The sequence below is a fragment of the Chiloscyllium punctatum genome, chromosome 25 (genome assembly GCF_047496795.1).
Source record: "Chiloscyllium punctatum isolate Juve2018m chromosome 25, sChiPun1.3, whole genome shotgun sequence".
NCBI lineage: Eukaryota > Metazoa > Chordata > Chondrichthyes > Orectolobiformes > Hemiscylliidae > Chiloscyllium > Chiloscyllium punctatum.
Genome location: NC_092763.1, coordinates 49,995,814 through 50,017,452, shown reverse-complemented (window position 1 = coordinate 50,017,452; position 21,639 = coordinate 49,995,814). Strand labels below are relative to the sequence as shown.

At 40.0% G+C, this 21,639-nt stretch overlaps 1 protein-coding gene across 7 annotated transcripts in view; it reads left to right on the top strand.

Annotated features, from left to right (window-relative positions):
- c1galt1c1 (C1GALT1-specific chaperone 1) overlaps positions 1 to 14,578 on the top strand; it is a 42,642-nt gene extending 28,064 nt beyond the window's left edge. For 5 of the 7 annotated variants that reach the window (XM_072595254.1, XM_072595252.1, XM_072595253.1 and 2 more), the window contains one exon: positions 11,631 to 14,578. In XM_072595254.1, coding sequence (XP_072451355.1) covers positions 11,637 to 12,593 — 957 coding nt within the window. In that variant the 5' untranslated portion in view covers positions 11,631 to 11,636 and the 3' untranslated portion in view covers positions 12,594 to 14,578. Of the gene's footprint in view, positions 1 to 11,296; positions 11,362 to 11,466; positions 11,543 to 11,630 lie in introns of those variants that run through there. The other 2 variants (XM_072595255.1, XM_072595256.1) reach the window with 2 other exon arrangements.
- Positions 14,579 to 21,639: the final 7,061 nt, after the last annotated feature.

Here is a 21,639-nt window from a genome sequence, read left to right as displayed (position 1 = left end):
TACTTGGAATTATGCATATACATGACCAATCCCAAATGTTTTGTCCAAATGTATGCCTCCTTTGAGGAGGTAACAAATATTTTAGACCAAAGAGAGCCAATGGATGTTATCTATCTGGACTTCCAGAAGGCCTTTAAGGTGCCACACAGGACACTGCTGAGTAAGGTAAGGACTCACGGTGTTAGAGGTAAGGTACTAGCATGGATAGAAGATGAAGGAACTGAGCACATTCTGGCTAAGTTTGCAGATGATACAAAGCTAGGTGGAGGAGCAGGTAGTATTGAGGAGCTAGAGATACTGCAGAAAGATTTAAACAGGTTAGGAGAATGGGCAAAGAAGTGACAAATGAAATACAATGTGGGAATGTGTGAGGTCATGTACTTTGGTAGGAAGAATAGAGGCATAGAATATTTTCTAAATGGGGAGAAAATTCAGAAGTCTGAAGTGCAAAGGGACTGGGGAGTCCTAGTCTAGGTTTGTCTTAAGATAAACTTGCAGGTTGAGTCGATAGTTGGAAATGCAAATGTAACTCATATGGAGAGGACTAGAATATAAAAGCAGAGATGTACTTCAGGGACTTTATAAAGCTCTGGTTAGTTTACATTTAGAGTATTGTGAGCACGTTTGGACCCCGTACCTCAGGACAGCTGTGGTGGTGCTGGATTGAGTCCAGAGGAGGTTCACGAGAATGATCCCAGCAATGAAAGGCTTAATATATGAGGAACATTTGAGAACTCTGGTTTATACTCAATGGAGTTTAGAAGCATGGCTGGGGGGGTGGTGGTTGGAATCTGATTGAAACTTGCGGAATACTAAACACCCTGGACAGAGTGGACATTGGGCAGATATTTGCATTGGCAGAAGAAATGAGTGCCTGAGGGCATAACCCAAGACTAAAGGGGCGCTCCTTTAGTACGGAGATAAGGAGAAACTTCTTAAGCCAGAGAGTGGTGAATCTATGGAATTCATTGCCAAAGAAGGCTGTGGAGGCCAGGTCATTGAGTATATTTAAAGCAGAAATAGAGAAGTTCTTGATTGCTAAGGAGATCAAAGGTTACAGGAGACTGTGGGAAAATGGGGTTGAAAAATCTATTAGTCATAATTGAATGACAGAGAAGACTCGATGGGTCAAATGGCCTAGTTTCTGCTCCTATGTCTTATGATCTTTCCATACATATATATCAAGAAACAGATTCAGTCACTGTGAAGCCAAGGTAGCAGAATTCAATAATCACTTCCAACGGGTGTTACTTATTCAGAAAAGGCGTAATGCCAAACAATATTGAATGTGCTAAGAATTACAGGGACAATTTAAGATTCAATCAGGCTCACAATGTGTCTCATTTATGATTCCTAGATATAAGCACACACCGGGACCTGCCCTCTGCTGGCAGAAGGAACATGTCCAGGAATTACACCTTTTTAAAAATAAAACAAAAGCCTGGAAGACAGTATTCATTGATGAAAGTCAAAAATCATACAATACTGGATTATAGTCTAATAGGTTTATTTGAAACTGCAAGCTTGTGGATCTCCCGCTGTCTGAAGAAGTAGTAAAGGCTCCAAAAGGTTGTGGTTTCAAATAAACCTGTTGGACGATAATCCAGTGTTGTGTGATTTTTGACTTTGTCCACCCCAGTTCAACACTGGCACCTCCACTTCATTGGTCAAGGTGTTGCAATTGAGAAAGAACCAATCAGGGTCATATTGCTCACCAATCAATCGTCTTTCCTCATGTAATATAAATTGCTACTCCCTTTGAATGTTGGCATTCTTGTGTCTTTCCTGATGAACGCAAGATAAAAATTTCAAAAATATGATTATTAGATTTGCAATACATTTGAAAGATCAGGAAGAAGACAGAACGAAGTATAAGACAGAAACAGAGACAGAACTCTTTTTAAATTTCCTGGTAAGATAAACTAGAGAAGAGCAAAGTTATCTGTAAATCAATTTCAATGAAATTGCATCTCATCTTTTATATGTCTTTGTGTCTTCCATAAGTTTGTATAGTTATAGTTATAGCAAAGTCTTCCTCTTTTTATCAAGTATATTTCTTGATGTTCTCCATTTGACTGGTTGACTGAAAAGAACATTATTGTTCAGCACGTAATTGTAGCATGGCAGTGAATCTAATGTCCTGGGATATATATTCACAAAATAATTTGTTCCTCACTTTTGACAAATCATATAATAATATAGCATCCCACTTACTCAAAACATATTGTGCCTTGACATCAATAGACCATAAGATGTAGACTGTTCAATGTATTGAATCAGGTCTGCCATTCACTGAGATGATAACTCAACTAATAATCTTCAACTCCACTTTCCTGTGTTTTCTCCATAACAATTCATTGCCTTACTGATTAATAATCTGTTCATGAATGCCTCGACCTTGAATAAATATAACAACCCAGTTTCAACGGCCCTCTGTGGTAAAGAATTCTACAGATGCCCGACTTCTGAGAGAAATTTCTCCTTATCTCTGTCTCAAAATGAGTGACCCCTTATTTTGAGATTATACCCTCTGATCCTTAACTCTCCCAACTTTTCAGCATCTACCCTATCAAGGTCACCTTTCATTCTTCTAAATCCCAATGAGTGCAGGCTCAACCTCTCCTCATAAGATAGTCACTGTACACTCTCGATATCAGCCTAGCAAACCTTCTCAGAATGACAGTGTTCACAGTATTCCAGTTGGGGTATGACTGCTACCTTGTATAGTTATAGCAAAATCACCCTCTTTTTATCCTCCTTTCACTTTGAAATAAAAGCCAAGATACCAGTTGCCTTTCTTATTACCTGCTCAGCTTCTATGCTATCTTTTGTAATTTATGCATGAGGACTACCAAATCCTTCTGTTCTGCAGCCTTCTATATTCTGTCTTCTTTTAAATAATATTCAACTCCTCTAGTCTTCTTGTCAAAGTGCATATGCTCACATTTTCCCATATGATATTTCATCTGCCAAGATTTTGCCCATTCTCTTAACCTGTCTATATCCACTGCAGACACTGTGTCATCTGGATTACTTACCTTTACAACTAACTTTGTGTAATCTACAATGTTGACTAAGGTACAATCATTTATTTTAGCCAAGTCATTAATGCATATTGTGGATAATTGTGGCCCCAGCACTGATCCCTGTGGCACTCTTAGAGTCATAGTCATAAAGATATACAGCATGGAAACAGACCCTTCAGTCCAATTCGTCCATGCCAATCAGATATCCTAAACTGATCAAGTCCCATTTGCCAATATTTGGCCCATATCCCTCTAAACCCTTCCTATTCATGTACCCATCCTGAAGCCTTTTAAATGTAATTTAACCTACCTCACCACTTCCTCTGGCAGCTTGTTTCAAACGCACACTACCCTCTGCGTGAAAAAATTACCACTAGGCCCCTTTTAAATCTCTCTCCTCTCACCTTAAACCTACATTCTCTAGTTTTGGATTCCACCTTTTGGAAAAAGTCTTTGGCTATTCATCTTATACATAGCCCTCAGGATTTTATAAATGTCTATAAGGTCACCTCTCAGCCTCCAGTGCAACAAGCAAAATAACCCTAGCCTATTCAACCTCTCCCTATAGCTCAAACCCTCCAACCCTGGCAACATTCTTGTAAATCTTTTTCTGAACCCTTTCAAATCTTTCCTGTATCAGGGAGACCAGAATTGAATGCAACATTCTAAAATGGCCTCAGTAATTGCAGCATCTGCAGTGCTCACTTTCTCTTGATTTTAATGAATAAACTAACACCTTTAAGAATCTTCTATAATTGTTTTTTTAGAAAAAGCATTCCTTATCTTGCTTAGGTGGTAGAATGCTGTTCTTTCAAATTGTGGAGTTAGTATTCATTTTTTATGATGAGATGGCAGACTCACAAATGATGCACTTGTTATGCCAAGTGTTTGGTGGCAAATGCTGATGATATTTTTGATGGTGCATCTCTTATTAATGGTGCTATTGATGTTGTCTCACTGGTCAGTAATGTCCCTGATGTTGTCGATTATCCTTTCTGCTTTTCCAGCTAAGATTTTTTACAGACCCTGTTCCCTCATGTTTGCTTAGTGGTTTTGGTCTTAATGATGAAACCTTGCTTCACTGCCAACTTTTGCTGGGTTTCAAGTTTTCATAATTCAGCCGATGCGTGTGCAGTTTCAATTGAATTAGCTTTATTGACACATGTACTCAAATGAGTACAGTGAGAAGTTGATAAATTGCCATCTTATGTGTGTGCAGTTTGATCTTTTAAACAACTCAGGCAGGGATTTGTCATATTTGTTGAAGTGTTGATCTCCTTCAAACTGTGCATCTGAGTGCTTTTCTAAATTCATTCACGAGATGAAGGTGTCACCAACTAGGCCAGTATTTATTGCTCATCCCTAATTGCCCAGAGGGTAGTTTAGAGTCAATTACATTGTTGTGGGTCTGGAGTCACATGTAGGCCAGACCAGGTAAGGATGGCAGTTTCTTTCCCTAAAGGAGATGAGTGAGCCAGATGGGATTTCCTGACAATTGACCATAAATCCATGGTCATCATTAGACTCTTAATTCCAGATTTTTATAGAATTAAAATTCCACCACCCACCATGGCTGGATTCAAACCTGAGTCCCCAGAACATCACCCAGGTCTCTGGATTCATAATCTAATGATAATACCACTAGACCAAATCCCCTTATTACCTTCTGGTTACTTAGACTCTTGTTTGGCAGAGTTATCTAATGCTTTCTTCCATTCAACAGTTCTGCAGGCAGTTATAGGTTGGTGGGGTAATAAGGCAAATTCTGATTCTTGCTTTGCCTTTCAGCAGTTTGAGAGTGTTCTCTTCACCATCATGACTTCTCTTTCTGTAAACCTGTGTCCTCTTGTGTAATGTGGTGATGTGATGATGGTGAATCAAATCTATTCATTGATTTTCTTAAGTTCTCTGGAGTTAAACTGTGTTTCATTGTTACATATTAATTTTTCAGGATTCTCCTGCTCAGTGTACAATGAACATGAGAAGCATAGATGAATAGATAGCCAAAACCTTTTCCCCAAGGCAGAAATGGCTGTCATGAGGAGTTATAATTTTAAGATGATTGGAGGAAGGTATGGGGAGATATCAGAGGTAGCTTCTTTACACAGAGAGTGGTTGGTACGTGGAACGCACTGCCAGCAGTGGTAGTAGAGTCAGATACATTAGCGACATTTAAGCAACTGCTGGACAAGCACATAGATGGCAGTAAATTGAGGGACATGTAGGCTAGATTGATCTTAGATTAAGGTAAGTGATCAGCACAACATTGTGGGCTGAAAGGCCTCTACTGTGTTGTACTGTTCCATGTTCTGTCTCAAATATTTCACCTTTCAAATAAGGTGACTGTGACAATGAGTAACCAATCTTGATTGTGCATGAATAAGTCAGTTGTTACAGCATTCCATAGTCTGAATGGTACTTCATAACTATCATCTCCTCTTTCTCTTCTGTATTTTTGTACTTCGGGCATACAATGCATGCAGACATAATTCTATTGATGTTTTGTTCTGAGCTCACACTTCTCCATTCCCATGTGGCCTTCACCTATTTTCTGAAGAAGCTCTTCTGACATCATTGAGTATGAATAATATGGATCGGCTGGCAGAGCATCATTTTCTAAGAAATGTCATCTCTGATACACTCTTGGTGCTTTATTGCTGGCTGTGCTACTGTAGTTTATCATGCTATCCCTAGATCGCTTGCTAACTCTTTATCTTTGCTGGTCTCTTCTCTAATTTTGCTGAGACCCCACAGTGTTACATTTACAAGGCACTAGCTCTTTGTACCTAGGTCTTTGATCTCATAATTTCCTCAGATCAGCTGCAGCTCTTCACAAGTGCTCAACCCCAGGATATCAAAAGCACTTGCTTCAGTGACAAAGAACATTCAGTTAATATCTTTCCCTTTGTATTTTCTTTTGACTTGGGTTCCTCCTATAGCATGATGTCACACAGTTCTACAGCACCTTTCCTTGGGCAACTATTTTCTTTGAATTGATAGAAAAAAATTCTAGTGTACCCTGAATGGATGATATTCTGTGTTCCGATAACAAGCTTCAGTTACAGATTGTGGACTTATTTCTCACCTTCTTCCTGATCTGAATTATCATGTGAATTTCTTTTCTCTGGGAACTGCCTCATCACATTCATGCAGTTGGATGATTCCTGTGACTATTGTGTCCTCAAACTCTTTGCCATCTTCCAAGGAATGATTAGATTCCCTACAGTGTGGAAACAGGCCTTTCGGCCCAACCAGTTCATACTGACCCTCCGAAGAGTAACTCATTCAGACCCATTTCCCTCTGACTAATGCACCTAACACTATGGGCAATTTAGCATGGCCAATTCACCTGACCTGCACATCTTTGGGCTGTGGGAGGAAACTGGAGCACCCGGAGGAAATCCTTGCAGACACGAGAAGAACATACAAACTCCACACAGTCAGTCACCCAAGGCTGGAATCGAACCTGGGACCCTGGTGCTGCGAATCAGCAGTGCTGACCACTGAGCCACCGTGCTGGTTGTTCTCATTTTTTACATCTCATTTGTCACATTGTTCTCTCCTTGTTAACTCATTTATCATTTTTATTTGTTCTATACAACTAAAGCAAATCATTTGGCTTTCCTCAAATTCAACTGTTTGATGTTTGAGATATTTCTTTCTGTTTGTGAACTCATTTGACCATTCACAAATCTAGCACATCTTTCTGTCTGTCTGGTGTACATTCTTTCTTTGCTGTTTCATTGCAAAAACCCTGCTGCCATTGTCCAAAAGATGGCCATTTGGATACTTGGTCTCTTCATCTATCTATGCATAACTGAATCTGCTCTGGCAGTTCCTACAGCCCACAGTATTGTGAGCTTGTCCCTTCCAATCAAATCCATTTGTACTTCATGATTTGGAGATGCCGGTATTGGATTGGGGTGTACAAATTTAAAAATCACACAACACCAGGTTATAGTCCAACTGGTTTAATTGGAAGCACACTAGCTTTCAGAGCGCCGCCACAATATCCTGATGAAGGAGCGTCGCTCCGAAAGCTAGTGGGTTTCCAATTAAACCTGTTGGACTATAACCTGGTGTTGTGTGATTTTTAAATTTGTACTTCAGGCTGTACAGAGCTCTACAAGAGCTGATTGGGCTCCATTTATTATGTTTCCTTGGATTTACATTTTCTGGGGCTGCACTTTTCAATCTCATTAGCAAACTGTGAACAGATTAACCTGATTCCAGCTTCAGGTCTTCAAATCATATCAGTAGATCTGAGAATTTTACATTGTCTGTAGAATTATGCAAAATTTTTCAAAAACTTTGACTGGTTTTCTATTATCATCTCTGCTTAGCTCCCTTCTAATAATCAAATTGTACCCTTTCTCTCCTGCCTACAAAATGATGTAACTGACTCCTATCTCTTCAATAGTGTATTGAATGTATGTATGCATGTACGTTTTGGTTCAACTTCTCAAACGTCTCAAAACATCAATGATCTCCTAATTCATTAGAGGCTGGAACTTGGGTTTTATTGTTTTGGTGACCATTTTGATTCTGCAGTACAATCTACTGCAACTTTTGAGATTTATGTGTTATCATTGGGTATAGTGTAATTTTGAATATGGAGAATATAATAATACAATACCCTCAAAATACAACTACACCCTAAAATTATTCCTAAAGTCAACAAAAATGATGCAAGCTGAAACAATTACGTCAGTTTGGTCACAATATTCTTTCACCCTTATGAGTGGTATATCCATGTGTCTGTGGGTGTGTTGTGTGAGGGTTTGTGAGTAAAAGAGAGTTAAAATAGACTACAATTTTGAACAGTTAGTACTAAACCCAGTGACATAGTTTGGTCCTTTTTGTTTCAATTGACAAAAGCAACAAGCATTTGACTGTTAAAATAAACACAAAGAGCTACAGATGCTGAAAATCTGAATCACAAACAGAGAGTTCTAGAGAAATTTTCAGCAGATCTGGCAGCATTTGAAGAGATAAACCAGAGTTAACATTTTAACTCCTGTGATTGTTCATCAGAACATTCTGGAGAAGGGTTACTGGACTTGAAACGTTCATTCTGTTTCTCTCTGCAGATGCTGCCAGACCTGCTTGTTTCTCCAACACAGTCTGTATTTGTTTAAGTGTCTGATTGCATTTGAAATATTGGAAATTCCGAGCACATGATTGCTATTAGTCACTTTAACCTGGTCCATCTCTGATTACTCCCTTCCTCAATGTCTCTGTTTCCATTTCTGGTGATAGGCTGGCCACCAGTAACCACTCTCATCCTATCAATTCTCACAGTTACCTTGACTATGCACCCCCACATCCTGTTTCCTGTAAAGACTCTGTACCATTCTCCAAGTTCCTCCATCTCCAGTGTATCTGTTCTGATGATGCCAATAGATAGGATAGTGAAGAAGGCATTTAATATGCTTTTCTTTATTGGCCAGAGCATTGAGTACAAGAGTTGGGAGGTCATGTTGCGGCTATACAGGATTTTGGTTAGGCCACTTTTGGAATATTGTGTGAAATTCTGGTCTCCCTCCTATTAGAAGGATGTTGTGAAACTTGAAAGGATTCAGAAAAAAATTACAAGGGTGTTTCCAGGGTTGGAGGATTTGAGCTATAGGGAGAGGCTGAATAGGTTGGGGCTGTTTTCCCTGGAGTGTCGGAGGCTGAGGAGTGACCTTATGGAGGTTTATAAAATCATGAGGAGTATGGATAGGGTAAATAGACAAGGTCTTTTCTCTGGATTGGGGGAATCCAGAACTAGAGGGCTTAGGTTTAGGGTGAGAGGGGAAAGATATAAAAGTGACCTAAGGGGCAACCTTTCCACTCAGAGGGTGGTGCATATATGGAAGGAGCTGCCAGAGGAAGTGGTGGAGACTGGTACAATTACAACACTTAGAAGGCATCTGGATGGGTATATGAGTAGGAAGGGTTTAGAGAGATATGGGCCAAGAGCTGGCATGGACAGAATGGACCAAAGGGTCTGTTTCTATGCTGGACATCTCTATGACTCTATAACTTGAACAAGGGAGCTTCTGAAATGTCCACCTTCTTCCTCAACTGAAGAATTCCCAGCACAGTTATTGACAGGGCCGTCAACTGGGTCCAACCTATCTCCTGCACTTCAGCCTCACCTCTCTCTTCCCTCTCACAAGAGCAATAGGGTTCCCCTTGTCCTTACCTACATTCCAACAGCATCCACATCCAGAAGATCATTAGCTACTATTTCTGCCACTTTCAGCAAGATGCCACCACCAGATGCATATTCCGCTCCTTTCCCTTGTCTGCTTCTGCAGAGGCCATTCCCTCTGGGACACCCTAATCTACTCTTCCTTCACTCATATCATCCCCATCAGCCCCAGCACACCTTCCCCTGCAACCACAGATGTTGTAACACTTGCCCATTTACCTCCTCTCTCCCCAGCATTGAAAAGCCCAAACACACCTTCCAGGCAAAGCAGTTCACTGCAGCAAGCCAGAGACAGAGATGTTGGTCAGGGAATAGAGTGGTGTGTTGAAGTGGCAGGCATCTGAGAGCTCTTTTTGCATCCAGATTGTATGTGTTCTGCAAAGGGATCACTTAGTCTACACTTTGTTTTCCCAAATGTGGAGGAGACCACATACGAGAAGCAAATGCAGTAGACTAGATTGAGTGAAGTCCAGATAAAGCATTGCTTCACCTGTAAGGTGTATTTGGTGCTGAGGATACTGAGGAGGAGGAAGTAAACAGACAGGTGTTACACCTGTGCCATGTAGCTGTTGGCAGGAGAAAGAAGTGTTGGGAGTGAAGGTGAAGTGGACTAGGGTGTGTCAGAGGGAATGGTCTTTGTGGAAGGCTGACAAGGGAAGGGAAGGGAATATGTGTCTGGTGTTGGCTTCCCGCAGGAAATGGCAGCTAATGATCTTCTGGACGTGGATGCTGGTGGCATGGTAGGCAAGAGCAAAGGGAACCTTATTGCTGTTGTGGGGGTGGGGGGGAAGAGGGGGTGAGGACTTAAATGCAGGAGATGGGTTGGACTCAGCTGAGGGCTCTGTCACCTACAGTGCTTGGAAATTCTGGGTTGAGGGAGAAGGTGGACATCTCAGAGGACTCCTTGTTGAAGTTGGCATCATTGGCAAGATGCGACAGAATTGAAGGAACTGAGAAATTGGAATAGTCTCTGCAGGAAACGGGATGTGAGGATATCTAGTCAAGGTAACTGTGGGAGTTAGTGGGTCTGTAGTAGGATATTGGTGGCTGGTCTATCTCCAGAAATATAAATAGATATCAGGGAAATGAAGGGAGGAGTCAGATGGACCAGGTGAAGTTGAGAGCAGGATGGAAATTGGAGGAAAAATTGATAAACGTTTCCAATTCTGGTTGAAAACAGGAAGCAGCACCGATATCGTTGATGTACCACAGAAACAGGTGTATGTGAGGGCCAGAATGTGACTGAAACAAGGAATGTTCCACATGCCCCACTAAGAGACAGGGATCATTGGGGCCCCTGCGGGTACCCATGGCTACCCCTCTGACCTGAAGAAAGTGAGAGGAGCTAAAACAGAAGTTGTTCAGGATAAGGATGAGCTCGACCATTCAGACGAGGCTGGTGGTGAATGGGAACGGTTCAGGCCTTTGTTCTAGGAAGAAGCAGAAAGGCCTGAAACCATCCTAATATATAAAGGGATAACACTCGCTGGAGCCCGCAAACAGGAAGTTCTGAAACTGGCATGAAGTGTCAGAGGAATCATGGATATAAGTCGGAAGAGACTGGACAAAGGGGGGAAATCTCCTTTCCCCTTATTGCTGGGGTCCATCCATCCATACTCACTGTCTGGACAGTGACAGTGACAGGAGAACAGGAAGCAGCATTTCGCAGCTATGTTCCTGCCTGGTGTTCCTGTCAATTTAGATCAACTCCACTTTCCACTGCCCTGTCCTGGAATCCTGTCATTATTTCCCCTAAATGTCAATTATCACCAGGCCCCGCCTTCCTGAGGCTTTTTATCTGTCCCAGCTTTGTCTCATGAAAATCTGGTTACCGGGGATCAACTGAGATATTGTTACCCGGCATATGACTGCAGTGCGAGAGGGAATGGGGCAACCCCGGTTAGAAATTCACAAGACATTTCGTTTCTCGCTGCTTTACCAGCAAGATTAACAATCAAACAATTTGATCTCTAGCCGTCCTGAGGTTTTGCCTGTAACAAATAAGGCCGGCCGACCCCAATGTGGGAGCGGCCATCTTTGGTGCTGGCGGAAGCATCCGATTCCGGGCTGGCCCGGAAGTAGACACGTGTAAGGTTGCTGTGGTGTTTTCGGTTGGTTTCAGGGCTTGAGGTGGAGGTGAGTGTCAGGGTCTGGTGCTGCAGTAATTAATGGGTGTGTGAGTGAGTGGGGAGGGGAGACAGTGTCCTGTCCTGGTGATGGACCCAGCGTTATCTCGATCACTTCATTTTCTTCGGGGACTCGTTCTCCCCGGGATCCTGGGGCTGCTTTCACCTCCCTCTGGCTCTTTAAACCAAAGGTTTCTTTACGTTTAGGTATAACTTAAAATATACATGTTGACAAGGGTTCTTCTACTGACTCTCTTTTCTTTTCCTTCACAATTAAAGGCAAAGATGATAAAAGAAGGCAGTTCTTTCATGAAGGGTGTGATATTGGGTGGAATAGTTTGTTTGGTCTTCACCCTTTTTAATAACACGAAGATAAGCGGAGAATTGGGACTGCGAAGCCACGAACACCGCCACCTCAAAGCTCCCGACAAGGAAGAACTCCTGAAGCTGCCCGAGACGAAGCGTATGGAGCTCAGTCTCACTATCCGTGTTCTTTGCTTGATCATGGTTACACCCAAAGAAATTGGCTATTGGGCCTCTGTGGTAGAAACGTGGAGCAAACATTGTGATAAAGCTGTCTTTTACAGTCCGGAAACCATAAAAGTCTTTGAATCAGTCAGCCTTGCAACGGAAGATCAATGGATCCAAACCAGAAGAGCCTTTCAGCACGCATATGAGAACTTCAAAGATGAGTATAACTGGTTTTTCTTGGCAAAATCATCTACGTTTGCAATTATTGAAAATCTTAAGTTCTTTTTACTAAATAAAGATCCAGAACAGCCTTTCTATATTGGTCATTCAGTTAAGTCTGGTGAATTGGAATATGTGGAATTTTCTTCAGGCGTGGTCCTAAGTATAGAAGCATTAGAAAGACTCTATCGGGTTCTTGATGATCCTATGAAATGCCCAGAAAAGGGGAGTTTGCTGTGGAAGATGTCTGAAGAAAAGGAACTTGCAGTATGTCTGAAGTACACAGGAATTGTTGCTGATAATGCAGAAGATAATGAAGGAAAAGAACTGTTTAATTCAAAAAATATAAACACCCTTGTTGTGGAGGCAATGTCCAATCACCCGAGTGAAGTTGTGGAAGGATGTTGTTCTGATGTAGCTATTACTTTCCATGGACATTCACCTAACCATATGCATGTTCTCATGTATGGTGTTTACAGACTACGACCTTATGGGCATATATTTAATGATGCACTGATTTTCATGCCACCTTTAAACTCAGACAATGATTAAATACTTTTTCTTCTATAGAGACATTGCAGGATTTGAAAAGGAAACACATCTGTTGTTTAGAATGCTCTTCTAGTTTTGTAAAATCTTTTACTGTTTCCAACTGAAAATGTGCCTTCAATGTCAAGCCTAAAATGAATTAACTAGCAACTTTGCAGAAACGTTTGTGATTATACACCATTTAAGATTTGCTTAAACAGCAGGGTTAATATAAACCAATTTCAGTTACTTAATGGCAGAATAGATGATGCTTGAATTCAGTGAAACATTTTGGCAAACATTGAACATTTTTATAAAGTGCTTGAGAGCTTTTGAAAAAGCACCCAGTTGTACAATCATTGATCATCTCAGACCTGAGTTTTTATTGTGCCTAACAAGAGTTAGGATTAGTGCTGATGGTTGCAGGCATGCCACTGCTAGGTGGTGAATTCTGAGTACCATGCAAGAACCATACTGACTGAATTTGAACTGGAAGTTCAAGAAAAATTTCAGTCATTGATGTATGTCGATCTGTCATTCTGTTATTTATGTTTGGATGTTGTACCCATTTTATATATACTGGGTCTTGTATAATGTGACTCATTTTTTTTAAGATTGATCTGGCCTGTACCTTGAAATTACAACCTATTATGGTTTTGTAAAAAAAAATGTTGAGGGCAAATAGAGTTTAATCACTAGTTTTGATTGGTGTTTGCATAATGTAAAGTGCAATTTAAAGCTCAAACCTGCAAACTTGCTTCATCAATTTAAACTGTCAATTGATCTGTGTACATTAATTACCATTTTCAAATGTAATTTTCTTGTGATTATCAATAATTTGATTAATGCCTCAGGATTTGATTTTTGTGCTTAGATTTTGCAACTGGTGTGGTTCTGTCACATGTCTATCAAGCCATCATTATCACATTTCATCACACACTATGCATTGCACTTGCCACAATTCTATGAAGTAACAATTATTAAGTAGAATGATGTTCTTGTATGTAAAAGTATGGAAAAAAGTAATTTTCTGTAGGTTTTTTCTGACCTGACAACATTCATTATTTAAGAGAGATAACTGTACATTTACAAATATCTGACAAACTAAAACACTTAGCATTTATATAACATCTGTATTACTAGTAAAATATCTGAAGACACTTCAGGAATGTAATGTAGAAAAATCACTTAGGGATGTACCTCTTTGATCTCAGGATGTGCCTATTGGGACCAATCCTCTTTGGGGAGCAACTGAGCAGTAGCTTTGAAAGGATCACTTGTTCTTGGTGAAGGGGGAGTGTGGGGGTGACATAGGGTAACATTATTATATTTGTATAATTTGGTGTTTTTCTGAGTAAAGGATTTTTTTAATAACCAAAGATGGAATTTCACTGCATTTGCTGTGAAGTTAGTGGAAATAAAACGGGAAAATTCCCCAGTTCATTGCCCAGGTACAATATTCATCCCATTGGATACAGAAATTTACTGAAAATACAAGTATCACCAGCAAAGATAAGAATACTTGACAATGTATTTATGAAATAGTATCTGTTCACAACTTTCCTAGTTTTCTGTATTATAATTTTCCTCTGCTTGATTGCTCAAGTTCAAATGAATGAAGGTTGAGATCATTTCTGTGCCTCCTACAATGTTCTAACCTGCACATTTTATTGAAGTGTCAGCTATTTAAACATACCATGCGCCTGTAATGACTCTTGTTTGTAACTACAAATGTGATTATGTAGTTTCCCCTCAGGTTAGATAATCAGGATATTCAACCTTATTGAGCTGAGGACTCTGCATGTGTCTGAGGCAAACGGCAAATTACCACATAGAAATACAAACTCCGTTTCACACAGTCAATAAACACAAATACTGCAGTCAAATAGTGTGGCGCTGGAAAAGCACAGCAGGTCAGGTAGCATCTGAGGAGCAGGAGAGTCAACCTTTCGGGCATAAGCCCTTCATCACACTGTGGGAGTGAAGGAATAAGGTGCTGAGAGATCAATGGGAGGGGGTGGGGTGGGGCTGGGGGAAATGTAGCTTGGAAGGCGATGAAGGTAGATGAAGTTGTTGGGGGGGGGGATGGGTCAGAGTAGAGGGTGAAGCAGATAGGTGTGAATATTGAAGTCCCCAAAACAAACAAACAAACATTTAAACCAAAATCACTGGAGAAACTCAGCAGGTCTGGCAGCATTCTGTTGAAGAGTCCCCAGACTTGAAAAATCAACTCTACTTTCTCTCCACAGATGCTGCTGGATCTGCTGAGCTTCTCCACAAATTTCTGTTTTTGTTACTCTAGCATCCACAGTTCATTGTTTTACTATACATTTAAAAGAGTCCCAAGGCACAATCACATACAAAACAAGTTAAAGCACTACCTATTTATCATCTTTCTCTGCTGTTGTTCACTCAGCTGCCTCTTTCCACTTACCTTCCTATCTCATATTTTATCTATTCCCACATCTTGTATCTCCCCCTTTCCTCCCCTGTATTTCTTTTTTGCTTCTCCTAAAAAGTGGTCCAGTGGTGATAAGGATAGTTTAGAAGGAACTACCAGAAGTCAAGTAGAGATCATTAATTCAGCATAGCACCAATGATCTTGAAGAACCCAGGCTATGATCGAAGATAATATATTTGTATAGTTCAGGAAATCCAGCCTAGTGTTAGAAAAAGAAACTGTGGTACTGGCAGTATCCTCATCTAAGATACGTCTAATACTTTATTCATGGCCCTCATAGTGTTATGCAGTCCACAAATGGAACAGGATAAGAGAGTGTACTTTTTCCTTTCAAGTTATGAATGTGACCTCAGTTTGAAGTCATCCAATTTGTCCAACTTATTATCTTTATTCATTGCTTAAAAAGCAAACTTGGAAATTTGGAAACAAATGTTTGAGTGGAACGTACCAGTTTATCAGCATTGCATGCTGCAGCTGGAGATATAAAACTGAGGCACTTCACCATTACTGGCAAGGAGGAGGGTGTAATTACAGTACGCCAAGTTTATATCAGTTTTCATTATATATGTGGGCAGAGAAATTTATGATGGAAACGTTTTGGATGAGATTGTGCAGTAGGGTTTATAGAAAGGAAGTGTATACCGAATTTTAATTTAAATGTTTATATTAAGTCTGACTATAAAAGGGGAAGCAAATGTTATTGAGATTTAAGCACTTTAGCATATTATGAATATATCAATTGAATATTTCTTATCTACCTTATTTATGGATTAACTGAGATTCAAACATAATTCTAATGTGGTATAGCAGCTACTTTTCTTTCCATGAATTTGAGGAACGGTTTGTTATAAGCAGATATTTGCCAAGTATGACATGGAGGTTATTATAGCCAATCTGCATATGAGTTGGTGTGCAATTGTTGAATGCAGTGTGTTTGTGGGCCACATTATTATACCATTAATGTAGTCTCTTAATATTTTTCATCTGTTACTCTGATTTCTGCAAAGTGCATGTGGAATTTTCAAACTGTATTTGCCTGTCTGACTATGGGGTATGTCTAGAGAGAGCATCTTGATCTGTACAGCAAGAGTGTAGTACTATGACTGCAACTTTACACTCGTGGTGTTGGTATTGGTGGGAGTCATTTGATTTGAGTATCAGATTTTGACATAATGTGATGTGTTTTCCTGTAAATTATTATCAACATTTGAAATAAGACTTGGGAGTCTAATGGTCCTTTCTTGCCCTGTTTTTTATGTTCTTACATATTTGTATTGAGAAAACCTTGTTTTCTATTAAATAATTTAATTGTGTAAAGATAAATAAATAATAAATCTAATAAATCTTTTTAATGATTGTTTAATGTCTGAATGCTAAACTTTGAACCGTACACTCACCATACCCAAAAATTGGATAGAGTCATACAGCATGAAAATAGACCCTTTGGTCCAACCAATCCACGCTGACCATAATCCCGAATGAAACTAGTCCCACCTGCCTGCGTGGTCCGTATCCCTCCAAACATTTCATATTTATGTACTTTAACTAAATATCTTTTAAAATACTGTAAATGTACCTGCATCTACCACTTCCTCTGGAAGTTCATTTCACACATGAACCACACTGTGTAAGAAAACAAAAAAAATCACCCCATGTCTTTTTAAATCCTTTTTCCCCCCTCACCTTAAAAATATGGTCCCTAGTTTTGAAATTCCCCACCCTGGGGAGAAGACAAAAGACCAAAAAAAGCAAAAATTATTTCTCTTTTGTTGAAATAATTTGTTTCCTGAGCAATTAAGTGCACCAGTACCAGCCTGAGTTGCTAATATTATATGTATAGAAATTTTAAATTATTATGGAGGCTTTTACAGGTCTAAAACCAATACATTGCCACATTGTATAGATTATTTTGAAATGAATCACAAGATCATATTGAAGCAATGATACATTGTTTTATACATGCCAAGTGTTGTTAGAATCTGAAATTTGCAAGTGACCTATGATTTTAAAAATTGATCTTTTGTCATTTGATAGTATGAAAAGTATCCTGAAAAAGCACATTTTGTTGAAGTCTTACATCTTGCATGCTTCAGGATAATTTGCAAGCATTTACAAGTAAAACACCTTTCTATTGTTTCAAAGCAGGATGTTGATTAATTAGTAAGTGGGCTTCAGTAAAGGTGTTGCCAGGGAAATTATGCCAGTTAATGATGACTGACAAGTTAACCAACAAACTCTTCATAAATGTCAAGCAATAGCACCTAAAGAGGCTGCTCACACTTTTTTTTGATGCAGGATCTCTGTAAGAACCACTTGGTTACTTCCACTTCCCATATTATGTAAATATTTTGGGTTTTTTATTGCATTGTTGCTGGATTTTTTTTAGTAGGCACTCTAAATTGGTGTTCTCTAGTTCTCAAATAGGCTGTAATTTTGAACTCTGTCAAATCTTGTCTTTAGCGAACAGTCCAGAGATATGTAGGTTAGGTGGATTAGCCATGGGAAATGTAGGGTTACAGGGATAAGATTGGGTCTAGGTGGGAAGCTCTTCAAGAGAGTTACTGTGGAGGGGCAGCATAGTGCTCATTGGTTAGCACTGCTGCCTCACAGCACCAGGGTCCCAGGTTTGATTCCTGCCTTGGGTGACTGTGCAAACTCCACACAGACATTCTCCCCGTGTCTGCATGGGTTTCCTCTGGGTACTCCGTTTCCTCCCACAGTCCAAAGATGTGCATTTCAGGTGAATTGGCCATGCTAAATTGCCCATATTGTTAGCTACGTTAGTCAGAGGGAAATGGGTCTGGGTGGGTTACTCTTCGGATGGTCGGTATGGACTTGTTGGGCCAAAGGGACTGTTTCCACACTGTAGGGAATCTAATCTAGTCTAATCTCATTTATCTCCCAGGGAACCCTAATGCTCAGTCCAACAAACATTAACCATGTCTGTTTTCTGACACAGCCAACTTCACATCCATTCATATTTATCTGTTGAGGCAAGAATGTAAGTTTAAATCTTACACTATATAAGCCAGCAGTCGTTATGTTTTGATAAAGAGGTTGCACCATTTTGTGTATGCCACAAAAGATAATATTCCAACTAGTCTTTTTATTCTGTCGTGAAAGCTTCTCATTAAATTTGGTGTTTAACTTAGCATGTTTAAAAATCCATGAACAGGATATGGATGTCACTAGCTAGGCCAGTATTTATTGTCCATCCCTAATTTATCAGAGGCAGTTAAGAATCAACCATATTGCTGTTGGCCTGGAGTTGATGTAAACCAGACCAAGTAAGTTTGACAGTTTTTTTTCCCTAAAGGGTATTCATGAATCAGATGGGTTTTTATGATGACTAACAATGGTTTCATGGTCATTAGACTCCTAATTCCAGGTTTATTAAATTCAAATTCCATCATCTACCATGATGTGAATGAAACTTGGGTCTCTCAATTAATAGCCAAGCAATAATACCACTAGGCCATCACAACCTTTTATGCTTGTTTTCAGGTGTTAGAACCTTGGGTTACAGGGATCACTGTTACACCATCAGCATTATTTGAAGTTAGCAATATGTTTCCTTTTTTAAAATCAAATTGTTATATCACATTTCCCTCTTCAGCTGAATTTTTCTTTGAGAGCTTTAATTTCTGTGGGCAAAATTAAGTACAACTATTATCATCCCAACTGATTAGTAATACTTTCAAGTCAAAACCCAGAATGAAATTTGGCTTGATAGATCATGTGCTTCAGTTTTGAAATTGGTTAACATGGTGTTTATTCAATGAAACATATTCACATGACCTTTGAAAATGTTCTTTAAGAAATTAAGTTTATTACACAAAAAATATCAAGCCGTATGTCACAGAGTCATAGAGATGTACAGCACGGAAACAGATCCTTTAGTTCAATCCCTCCATGCTGACCAGATATCCCAACCTAATCTCGTCCCACCTGCCAGTACCCGGCCCATATCTCTCCAAACCCTTCCTATTCATTTACCCATCCAAATGCCTCTTAAACGTTGCAATTGTACCAGCCTTCACCACTTCCTCTGGTAGCTCATTCCATACATGTACCACGCTCTGCATGAAAAAGTTGCCCCTTAGTTCTCTTTTATATCCTTCCCCTCTCACCCTAAACCTATGCCCCCTAGTTCTGGATTCCCCCACCTCAGGGAAAAGACTTTGTCTATTTATTTTATCCATGCCCCATATAATTTTGTAAACCTCTGTAAGGTCACCCCTCAGCCTCCGATGCTCCAGGGAAATCAGCCCAAGCCTGTTTAGCCTCTCCCCATAGCTCAAATTCTCCAACCCTGGCAATATCCTTGTAAATCTTTTTTGAACCCTTTCAAGTTTCACAACATCTTTCCGATAGGAAGGAGACCAGAATTATATGTAATATTCCAAAAGTGGTCTAACCAATGTCCTGTACAGCTGCAATATGACCTCCCAATTCCTGTACTCAATACTCTGACCAATAAAGCATAACAAACACTGCATTCACTATCCTATCTACCTGCGACTCCATTTTCAAGGAGCTATGAACCTGCACTCCAAGGTCTCTTTGTTCAGCAACACTCCCTAGGACCTTACCATTAAGTGTATAAGTCCTGCTAAGATTTACTTTCCCAAAATGCAGCACCTCCAGATGGTTTTGGACCTCCGCTTAGAAGAACGAGAAGTTCAGCTCAAGGGCAAACCATTTCTCAGCTCAAGGCGGCAAATCACTAATGCCTTCTCCAGCACTATTAGGAATGGATAATAAATGGTGGTTTAGCCAGTGATACGTGCATTCCATGAACAAATTACTAAAAGACTATTAAAGCTTTGTGATGTCCTAGAACAATTAACCAGGATAGCAGTAACATTGTGTGAGAGAACTGTTGATTCAAAATTATTCCAAACTTGACATTCTCAGTTCTGAAGCAGTGTCACTGGACTCAAAACGTTAATTCTGTTTTCTCTCCACATATGCTGCCAGACCTGTTGAGGTTCTCCACCAATTTCTGTTTTTGCTCCTCCAGATTGGTCTGCTTTGTCTTAACCAATACTTTTGAGGCCTGACTTCCAATCTGATATTCCACGTTGCCCTTATTAATAATATTTCTCAAATTCCACTATCACCTTATAAGAAATCATTAATGTGCATAAAGAAAATGCTTTAATGTTTCCCTTTTTGATGTCAATTACATTGTAGGATCTTCTTTTCATTGAACATAAGTTACCTCCAGCAAAACAATCCTTACTGAAAAACACTTCCCTGAGGTATTGCTTAGGTTATAAACACCTGACTTTATTTTCCCTAATTTGCCTTTTGTCTCTCTGGTTGTTTAAGGAGCTTACCAGTAGCTTTTCCTGCACATCCCACAATATTCAAATCCCTTCATTTACTGGACCCTTCCAGAAAATATAGTCCTCAAATAATCACTTTAGACAATGGTTGGGGGTAGGGGGGAGAAGGCTCTTGTGTGCAGTAGCAGTATTCTTAATTCTAAGTGAGGAGGCCTTCCTTCAAATCTCTCATGTTCAAAAGGTGTGTAATGATGTCTGACTGAACTGATTAAAATACTTTTGAAGAAGACATTATTGGAGTCAACCATTCAAGACAGCGATACGGAGGAATTTCTTCTGAGGACAGTAATCTATGGAATTCTTTAAGAAAATTCAACGCTGACACAAATATTTTCTGATCTCTTCGAGAATCAAGAATTTTGGAGGAAAAGTCAAAAAGCATGGTTGAGCATTACCAGATGAGCTATATCATTGAATGGTGAACAGGCCACATGGGCCAAATGGATAACTTCAGCTTCTAAATCTTATGGAATAGCATGGTACTTTAGCAATTTCATAATTCAATCTGATACATCATGCAGATAATCCAAAAGTCTTCTCACTCATAACTCCTAATTGCCCATTACAATTGTACTTACTGAAGTGCATTGAATCTGATTAGGCAACACATATATTTTAAATGTGTTTGATTGACTGCCAAGTGTGCCAAAGCATCGTGAAAAGTTTTGTTTATGAGCAGTACAGGCAGATCATAGTGAGCAAGGATGTACAAAACAATGATTTAGGTGGAGGCATACAGGTAACATTGCACAGCACGTACAAGAGAGATCAATGTTAGCAATATCAGCATTATTTGAGGCTAGAGAGTCTATTCAATAGTCTTCTAACAGCTGGAAAGAAACTGCCTCTGAACCGACATTTGAATGGGTATATGAATAGAAAGGGTTTGGAGGGATTAGATTAGATTACTTACAGTGTGGAAACAGGCCTTTCGACCCAACAAGTCCACACCGCCCCGCCGAAGCGCAACCCACCCATACATGTACCCCTCACCTAACACTACGGGCAATTTAGCATGGCCAATTCACCTAATCTGCACATCTTTGGACTGTGGGAGGAAACCGGAGCACCCGGAGGAAACCCACGCAGACACGGGGAGAATGTGCAAACTCCACACAGTCAGTCACCCGAGGCGGGAATTGAACCCGGGTCTCTGGCGCTGTGAGGCAGCAGTGCTAACCACTGTGCCACCGTGCCACCCCAGTGGGCCGGTTGCTGGCACGTGGGACGAGATTGGGTTGGGATATCTGGTCGGCAT